The 9,542-nt window shown below is 29.7% G+C and overlaps 3 protein-coding genes across 3 annotated transcripts; 2 read left to right on the top strand and 1 right to left on the bottom strand.

The window, feature by feature from the left end:
• The first annotated feature begins 234 nt into the window (after positions 1-234).
• LOC128957807 (synaptotagmin-4-like) lies at positions 235-3,256 on the top strand. The gene is made up of 4 exons (XM_054303622.1): positions 235-775; positions 889-1,142; positions 2,723-2,840; positions 2,922-3,256. Exons 1-4 carry the CDS (start codon positions 235-237, stop codon positions 3,254-3,256), a joined length of 1,248 nt encoding a protein of 415 aa, XP_054159597.1.
• A 239-nt stretch (positions 3,257-3,495) lies between these two features.
• Positions 3,496-5,559, bottom strand: LOC128957484 (periodic tryptophan protein 1 homolog). Its single transcript, XM_054303250.1, has 6 exons — positions 5,237-5,559; positions 4,931-5,153; positions 4,762-4,855; positions 4,085-4,703; positions 3,775-4,001; positions 3,496-3,607 (listed from the first exon to the last, which is right to left on the bottom strand). The coding sequence occupies exons 1-6, from the start codon at positions 5,383-5,385 to the stop codon at positions 3,561-3,563; spliced, it is 1,359 nt and encodes a 452-aa protein (XP_054159225.1). The 5' UTR covers positions 5,386-5,559; the 3' UTR covers positions 3,496-3,560.
• A 129-nt stretch (positions 5,560-5,688) lies between these two features.
• On the top strand, positions 5,689-8,464 carry LOC128957471 (exostosin-2-like). The gene is made up of 4 exons (XM_054303237.1): positions 5,689-7,892; positions 7,964-8,059; positions 8,141-8,325; positions 8,392-8,464. The coding sequence occupies exons 1-4, from the start codon at positions 5,931-5,933 to the stop codon at positions 8,462-8,464; spliced, it is 2,316 nt and encodes a 771-aa protein (XP_054159212.1). The 5' UTR covers positions 5,689-5,930.
• Positions 8,465-9,542: the final 1,078 nt, after the last annotated feature.

Here is a 9,542-nt window from a genome sequence, read left to right as displayed (position 1 = left end):
TTTCTTAATCATTAGTGACAACAAAAGTAAAGCTCATTCAACAACAACTACAACACATGATTTATTTTGACTGTCATTACTAATATATATAGAGAAGAAATTAAGTAATTAATCCAAAAAATAAATTATTTCGATAATATATAGACCTATAATCGGCATTATTTGATTGCTTTCACATCCATTAATAAAGCCTACTATAGTCTAATAGACTTAATAATTAAAATTAACAAAAAAATGTTTAAATTAAACGAAGACGAGAAAGTGTTTATTGTGATAATCGCTTCTTCGCTATTTCTTCTAAGCCTTATAATCACCATTTGTTTGGTGACACCCGTGTGTTGGCTAAACAAATGGCTCATTAAGAACAACTCGAAGAAACAAAAAGATGATGATATGATATCGCAATACATACCAAACCAATTGCTAACACACGAGTCGAAACACTTCCAGCTATCGATTGTACCGAACTATGGGGTCAACAGTCAGGAAAGTGTAGCCAAACATATAACTAAAGTCAGTCACGATTTCTTTGTGAATCAAACTACTATCAGAAAGCAATCGATTGGTTCAGAATCGGAATCAATCAAACAAAAGACTGGAGTCATTAAGTTTGGGATCAGATATGAGATCACTTCGACTACAAGTCTAAGACTTATTATCAACATTATCGAGATCTGTGAGCTCCAGCCGAGAGAGTATTTAGCCGATCCTTCCTGTTATGTGTCCATCATTTTGATCGGTCTGAAAGCCAGACGCCGTAGTCTTATTCATAGAGGTATAGACTCAGTCCGTTGAAAAATATTCATTAAAAACAAATATTTTAAAATAATAAACTATTTATTTTAATATTTTTAACTTAAATTAAAGCAACATTTTTTTAATTAACAGCCACTCCCAGTGTATTATATCGGACGGCTTCGGCCAAGAGATGTCTTAATCCAGTATTTAATGAGCTATTTGTTAGCCAAGACTTACCAAAAAGTATACTTAATAACGGAATTATTAAATTAAAAATATTTGACGACGAAAGGTATGCCAATGATGTCTGTTTGGGTCAAACGAGTCTACAATTGAAACAACTTTTGGCCAATCCTTTGGATAACAACATGACTCGTGAACTGACACTTTTGTCGTGTAAAGAGGTTTGTGTTAATAACAATTGTTTTTTAAAAAATTTAAGATACAGTATTAATAATATAATATTTTAATAATATAACAATATATAGAAATTGTATTAATTTCTTAAAGTTATTTTTATTTGATAAATAAAAGTAGCAATTTTATGAGGTTTTTTTTAACTATTTAATTTTTTCTGCTTTTATTATTATTATTTTCTATTAATGAGAAACTGTATAAATTTATATATTGTATAATACCAAAACATAGTATTTTAATTAAATTATTTTATGTAAAAAATAATTGATTTTTTAATAATAGATTGTGTTTTAAAAACTAAAAATCACTAATTATTGAGCAGATTTATTCACATATACTCTAATATAAGTCGTGTTTTATAATTTATTATTTTATTTATATTACTGTATATACAGTATATCATATATAACAGAATATTATTTATAACTTATTATTATATAGAATATTATAGAAGAATAGATTTTTTAAATTTGTTAAAACATGTAAAATAAAAAAATTATATGTCATTATAATTTATGTTTTTTTTTTAAAAAATGATAAAAATAAAAATAATTTTATCAAAACACAAACTTAATATTAAACATATTATCATTTCATAAGAAATACATAGAAATTATAATTATGATATTCATAATAAGTACTATAGAGTACATTATAATTAAATTACAGTACAATAATGTTGTTTACTGGAAATTCTTAAGAAAAAAAATTATAATTAAAAAAATCACTTACAATAAAAATGTACATGTTCACCTAGTGTTTAATTAATCGTAACAATCCATAATTAAAGTAAATTTATATATAATACAACTAACAATACAATATTAAATTAAAAAATTACAACAAAAAAATCAATTAATATAGTACTGAAAGTACGCCCACATAGAAAATCAAAGTATTTCTATCTAAGGATACGTTTTATTATATGTCTAATCGAGAGGAGAGAGAGTACTCTGAATATTCTGATATTATATTCTCTATAGATTAAAGTCTATGACATAGACATTGAATTAGGGACTAAAACAAATCGATTTGTAATTTAGATGTCAAACTATATTTATAAATAAATATACGGAATATATTTCTCTCTATAGAATATACATATATATACATATAATACTGTATATATACCTTATATCTAAGTTTCTTAGCAATGATATGTAAATTAGATTATTTATCGAGAATATGATTCATTCATATATTTCTACTTAATTAATGTTACATTTTAATATAAATCATAAATAAAGTAATATTATATAGTACTATACCTTATATTGTATATAATATAACTGTATAGTCTCTTATTTAATAAAAAAAATAATTTTTAATTTAGTTTTTACGGTAATTGCTTTTTTTGTGTATAAAAACGATAAAAATAAAATACGATTTAATTAGAAATTATAATTATGTTTAATAATTTTTTTTGTGTATATTATAAATTAAATTAGTATTACTACTGATATCATCTACATTTATGTTATAATTATTAATATATTGATATATACAGTATATATAAATTTTTAACTTAATTATATTCATATATTTTTGTATAATTTTTTCTTTACAGTCAAAAGGGGAGATATTGGTTGGGTTATGTTATCTGCCGACTGCTAAACGTCTAACAATTGCGGTAATGAAGGCCACCCTAAGTCACGCGCATCAGATCCATACTTCAGCAATACTTTGTAAAAATAATTTAGCAATAAAAACTAAAGACACAATTAATTAAATTATATATTTCTTGATTTGATTTGTCTCTCCAATAGGCTATTACATTAGGGTATTGTTATTCATTAATGGAAAACTAATTAAAAAGAAAAAGACAAGTTTCACACAAAAGATGATTTGGAGTGACAATGAGATCATGACCTTTGACCTCATGTCTCTAGAGAGCCAACAGCCGGCAATTATGTTTGTCTTATCCTATAAACAGGAGAGTTCACAATCGTCTCCATCATCGCCGGAAACACCAGTTTCTATTGAAACCAATGGTTCGCATAAAGACAGACATATCGGACAGTTTGTTGTCGGCAATGGTTTGTGGCAACAAATGAGACAACAGCCCAGAGAACAGATAGTCAAATGGCATAAACTTTGTTAAAAAATTATTTGGTAGTACAGTATACTAAAACAATGTAAATTATACACACAAATCTTTTTTTAAAATCTGGTCAAACCATTTTAAATATTTAATAATATATATCTTACAATTAGCTGTGATTTTATTAAATCAATAATTTTTTCATTCATTTTTAAAAAATAAGTCCATTTTATTCATGTATATAAATATTGTATTTATTATTGAACTTTAAACAACACATATATATAAAATAATTAATATTATTCTTTGAAAAAAATAATATAATTTTACCGAAACTTTGTCATCAATTTTTCTGCAAATTTGTCTATTTATCACTCGATTTATTCATTCGCGAAACAAAATGCGATGAAACTGTAAATAATTTCAATATCATTATTATCAGTAATATTACTTAAATAATAACTATCGGTACATAAAATCTATATATTTATAATTTATTTATAACTGTACTAATAATTGTTTCATAATCTAAAAATTATAAATAAATAAATTTAAAAAATCAAACTTCAATGACAAACCTTTTTTAGATTTCGATATATCAATAATTTTAAAATTTTCTGATTTATTATTATCACCGCCGACGGCAATAATGAACGGTAGGTCAGGGTTTGCGCTTATACTCAATACTGAGCCTACATTCAGATCGGAAAATTGTGTTATAAACTTTGCGCTCTTGTCGTCGATGTCCCAAACTTTGACAATTTTATCGGTTGAACCGGTTATTAGGCATCCGTTACACTTTCGGCTAATAAAAACAAGACATCATTTTAAAAGTTAATAATAATTAAAACAATAAAAATAAATGTTTATGAAAACCAAATCCAAAACCTTAATGTCAAACCAGTAACAGAGTCTTCGTGAGCTTTGATTGAATAAATGTGTTTCTTCTCATTCCTGACGTCATAGTTGTAAACAAATCCATTACTCGTCGAACAGAAGAATGTGTAGGGATTATAATGATTCCATAAGACTTTTTCGATTTCACAAATACCAACCTTCCACTTCTTGAAGGCACCGCTTTGAAAGTCGCCGATCGAAACCATACCATTGCAATCACCGACAAGAAGTGTTTGGGCTTCGAACGGATGAAATTCAACCGATTGGACATTACTTTTGAAATGTTTATATTGTGTCAGTAATTCACTCTTTTCTAAATCCCAAATACAACAGCTATGGTCTACCGAAACACTGGCCAATATTTTTTTAATATTTACATTCCACGATAAATCCAATACAGTATCGTTGTGTCCGCAAAGTTTAGTAACCGGTTCTAATGAGTTAACTGTATCGATGTCCCAAATGGTTATATCTTTACTCATATCTCCAATACCGATATAATTTACCGGTTGTTCACTACTTGATGAGTAATTAATTGATTCAAAGCATATGGGATAAGATGGAAGAATGATGTCGTGATGTGGATAGTGGTCGTCCACTTCGTTGTAAACTAATTGTTCAAAAATAAGTTAATTCAATAAATACAACAAAATGTTTTTAAATCAAACCGTAAACTTCAAGAACAGGTGCATCGCTCTCGACGTGACCGACAAGAACTAAATTATCTGTTGATTTGATCTCAAAATTTTCTGCCTCTCCATCCTTTCAAATACATAGATATATATTTTAAAGACAGTTTTCAACAAAAAAAAAACAATTACAAGACTTATTATTTACATCAGAGTATTCGACTTCATTGTCAATATAAGGATCTTCGGTGTTGTCGGCAAACATCGTAAGACTGGCCAAAGCGTTCAGACTATTGGCGCCGAGTTCTCCTTCGCTGTCTTCGTCATAATTTTCTAAATCATATTTATCGACAATACGTTTTTCATCGTCTTCTTCATTGCCATTATTTTCTTCATCGCTGTCTTCCGATAAACTCATCTGTTCTTCATTTCTGTTGCAATCAAATACCAAAATAATAATTATGATTAGTATTACTAAAAAAATTGATGTCCAAATCATCACTGAAGAACTAACTGTTCATCATCTGTTGGCATCAGTTGTTTATGTTCGTCGATAATCCTTTTCAAGTCATCTTTGGTCAGTTCAATCTTATTGGGCACCTGTTTGGCCACTCCCTGTCGGATCCAGTGGACAACGGACACGAAATTAATTTTACTGCCCATCGTTCAAACGTATGTCACCATCAATTGGTTCCGTACTGTCGACTATCAGCCACAACAACAACAACTACACGTGTTTTTACTTAAAGTGTAAAAAAACTTGTATTTTATTTAGTCGTCAATTGAATGAATTATTTGTGAAAATACATGTGTTATTCAATTACAGTATAAAAATACTCCAAAATTTTATCACAAAATTATTTTTAGTGTATTTTCAGCCAATTTTTTTGGGGATTTTTGTTTGGTTTGTCTCCAGTTTTTAGTGTTTCACTGTTTTTCATGTGAAGCATACATACAATCAATGCATTGAATGAATGAATGAATGAATTGAATAAATGATTCATTCATTCAAATGTTGTTTTTTTCTGGATTTGAAAATAAATAATAATATTTTGACTGAAATGACGGCTCAAATGTCTTAATCAAAACAAAACAAATAATAACTGAGTGTTTGTGTTGCGATTGACCACCGATTATGGGACACATGAATTCAGTGGACACAATGTGACGATCGGGGAAAGTCTCGGACACATTACACACACAAAAATATGATTATATCGGTGTGTGATTGGCGACGACGAGTGGCCAGAATTGTGTCCAAATATGTCAACAAATTGATAGTCATCTCATTGAACGTCATCTTCAATTGGATCCCTATTTATGTCAACACATTATTTACAATTATCTTCATATGTCTGCTAATATCCACTCTCTATATAATCCTATTTTCTCTCCAATCGCTTCCATCGCTGCCCTCACTGTCAGACCTGTCGTTAGCGCCAAAGTCGAGCCACCGATCGCTGGCCGAAGCAAAGGCCAATGTCATCCGTGACTATCACTTAGCCGTAAAGCATGTCTTAACTGACAATCAGTTGCAATCGTCTCAACCGACGACAGCGACAAACTCAAAGTGCAATCATTATAACTGTTTCGATGTCTACCGATGCGGTAATTACGACAATACAATCACTTCATTGAAAAACGAAGAGTTTATTAATGTATATATTTATCCGTCGATTAATTTTGTCGACACAAATCATAAGTCATTATTGAGCCCAAAGTCACAAGAGTTTACCGAACTCTTAGAGGCCATCGTTTCGAGTCCTTATTACACAAGCGATCCGTCAAAGGCTTGTCTGTTAATACCAAATATAGATCTACTCAACCAAATGAATGTCAACCTAGAGGTTACCTCAAAAATTTTATCCTCTTTGCCGTATTGGGGCAAAAAAGGTGCCAATCATTTGATCTTCAATATGATTTCGGGTTCTTTTCCCGATTACAATAAACGTATTGAAGTAAATCTCGGCGACTCTTTGATAGCGGGCGCCGGATTTGACACCTGGACCTATAGACAAGAGTTTGATGTGTCGATTCCTTTCTATAGTTTATTTAGTAATCAATACCGTCATAAACCATACGATGAAAATCTATTACTTAATGCAAAACGTCAGTGGCTTGTAGTTTGTACTCAATATGATTGGGTATCCGTCGGTGATCAACAAATACTCAAAGATTTAGAGGCCAAACATACCGACCAATTGCTTGTTTTAAAGCACGACTGCCAACAAAACGGACGAATTAATGTGACTAAAATGTGCAATAATTATAGAGATATTGAAGTGAATTATCCGAATATATTATCACAATCAGTGTTTTGTCTTATATTGAAGACCATATTTTTAGGACATCCAGTGCTCAGCGATGCTCTTATGTCTGGATGTATTCCAGTAATTATTTCTGACGAATATGTGCTTCCATTTGAAACAAAGATTGATTGGAATCGGGCATCGATTAGAGTACGATCTCATCTATTGGCAGACATTATGACAATCTTGACATCATTGCCGAAACAAAGGATTGACGAAATGAGAGATCAGACAACGTTTCTCTGGATGACGTACTTCAGCTCAATGAAAGTGATTTCATTAACAACTCTTAGACTAATTAATGAACGAATTTTTCCCAATTCGGTGACTCCGGCCGACCAATGGAATCGTCCGATTCCTTTCATTTATAATAAATATGCAATAATTAGTCCAAAACTTGCTTCAGAACAATCACATGGCTTTACAGCTGTTATACTTACTTACGATCGTTTGGATAGTCTTTACGAAGTCATCAGAAGTGTAGTCAAAGCAAAAAGTTGTGTCAAAGTAATTGTCGTTTGGAATAATCAGATGAAAAAACCACCGAAACTGAATCAATGGCCCGACATTCAGGTCCCGCTGCAGATCATTCCTACCGAAGAAAATAAACTAAGCAATCGTTTCTATCCTTACGCTGACATCGATACCGATGCTGTACTGGCCATCGATGACGACATTGTTATGTTGACGGCCGATGAACTTGAGTTTGGTTATCAAACGTGGAGGGAATTTCCCGATAGAATTGTTGGCTTTCCATCGAGAGTTCATCGATGGGATAATCTAACGCATAGATGGAAATATGTGTCTGAATGGACTAACGATGTCTCTATGGTACTGACCGGAGCCGCCTTTTATCACAATGTAATCATTATTTAGTTTAAAAATCCATTTACCCGTAATTTGATTAAACTTATTATTATTATTTATTTTAGTATTACAATCATTTATATACAAATATAATGCCTAAAGAAATCAAGTTATGGGTCGACCAACACATGAATTGTGAAGACATTGCAATGAATTTTCTCGTAATTTAACATTAATTGATTTTTTTTGTCGATTAATAAAAACCTTACCCTAATATTAAATCCAATATAATTGAATACCAGGTGTCAAACGTGACGGGCAAAGCACCCATTAAAGTGACGCCCAGAAAAAAGTTCAAATGTCCCGAATGTACAAACAATGAGATGCTATCGGCTGATGTCTTAAGACATCTGAACCAGAGATCCGATTGTATCAATCGTTTTGCAGCTATTTATAAGTCAATGCCTTTAAAAACAGTCGAATTCAGGTTTGAATTTTTGATTTGTATTTTTATAATTTCACTAAATTTATAATTATCATCTAATCTTTTTAGAGCTGATCCAGTTTTATACAAAGATAATCTGCCAGAAAGACTCAAAGAATTTAACTCAATTGGCAGCTTATGAACCAAAAAAAAAATAATACAATATTACTATTTGAAGTCATAATTATTTATTTGTAAAATATATTTATTTTATTTGATATAAAAGTTATTTATATAAGAATACTATTTATTATGATTATTTTTTATTGTTTTTAAATATAATAATTTTAAGATTATATGCTACAAAAAAAAATTTGATAAATAAAAATAAAAAATTTTGTTTTCTAGTGTGATTTATTGTGTATAAAATACATATTGTATAAAAATTTGTTAACATTAATAATAATAATAAAAATGAGATAAACAGATTTAGTTGTTTAATAGCTTTTCAATATTTATAATAATTATAAAAACACATAATACTAATAAGTACTGTATATATAACAGTGTATATATTATGAATTTATGTTCATTTATTACAATATATGATATAAATAATGGCATATAAATAATATAAAAATTGCTTCTAATGATTATAATGATTAGAGATTTATATCACATGATAAAGTAACTAAATTATAAAAAATATTATTCAAATAACTAAATATATTAATATTATTATTATTTATGACTCAATTTATTATTACTACTACTACTACTACTATTAAGTGTCTGAATGGATGTATTGCTATAAACGCTTAAATAATATGAGAGATGTTGTAATCGAAATCTGTCGACAAAATCGAGTAACAGAATCCGATTCTTGTCGTTAATATGAGTACAATAGGCAATCAATACATACATAAATGTATCCAAATTGTTGCCATTAAGTCGTCTGAATAATGAGATCTTTAATAGACCGAAATCAGAGGACAAATTTAAGTAAAGATTTCGGGCACCCGTCCAGTCCTTCCAGTTTTCCTCTAACAGCGAATTGAATGTCTTGTCCAGAGTCTTGATTCCAACAAATATTTGGGCACTTTTGGCACAACTATTGTTGGCACAGTTGGTGGTGGTGTTACTGCCATTCATGTGTGAAGTCGTACTGAAAGTATGATTATTATGATTATTGACAATCACTGGCAGTTCAATGATTCCGATTTCTTCATAGATTTCTTCATATGTTTTGAATTGTTGTCCAAGTCTTGCATTTTTTATTT

This window comes from Oppia nitens, unplaced genomic scaffold, assembly GCF_028296485.1.
Source record: "Oppia nitens isolate AA-2021 unplaced genomic scaffold, nextdenovo-longstitch-racon4-pilon3 scaffold3_pilon_pilon_pilon, whole genome shotgun sequence".
In the NCBI taxonomy this organism is placed as follows: Eukaryota; Metazoa; Arthropoda; class Arachnida; order Sarcoptiformes; family Oppiidae; genus Oppia; species Oppia nitens.
This window is presented reverse-complemented; position numbering and strand designations above follow the sequence as displayed.

Coding starts and splice junctions, on each gene's coding strand:
- LOC128957807 (XM_054303622.1), top strand. CDS start 235: ATGTTTAAATTAAACGAAGACGAGAAAGTGTTTATTGTGATAATCGCT. Junction 1,143..2,722: donor CACTTTTGTCGTGTAAAGAG/GTTTGTGTTAAT, acceptor TTTTCTTTACAG/TCAAAAGGGGAGATATTGGT. Junction 2,841..2,921: donor CCATACTTCAGCAATACTTT/GTAAAAATAATT, acceptor TCTCTCCAATAG/GCTATTACATTAGGGTATTG.
- LOC128957484 (XM_054303250.1), bottom strand. CDS start 5,385: ATGGGCAGTAAAATTAATTTCGTGTCCGTTGTCCACTGGATCCGACAG. Junction 5,154..5,236: donor ATGCCAACAGATGATGAACA/GTTAGTTCTTCA, acceptor TGATTGCAACAG/AAATGAAGAACAGATGAGTT. Junction 4,002..4,084: donor GTTACTGGTTTGACATTAAG/GTTTTGGATTTG, acceptor TGTTTTTATTAG/CCGAAAGTGTAACGGATGCC.
- LOC128957471 (XM_054303237.1), top strand. CDS start 5,931: ATGATTATATCGGTGTGTGATTGGCGACGACGAGTGGCCAGAATTGTG. Junction 8,060..8,140: donor ACATTGCAATGAATTTTCTC/GTAATTTAACAT, acceptor ATTGAATACCAG/GTGTCAAACGTGACGGGCAA. Junction 8,326..8,391: donor TTAAAAACAGTCGAATTCAG/GTTTGAATTTTT, acceptor TAATCTTTTTAG/AGCTGATCCAGTTTTATACA.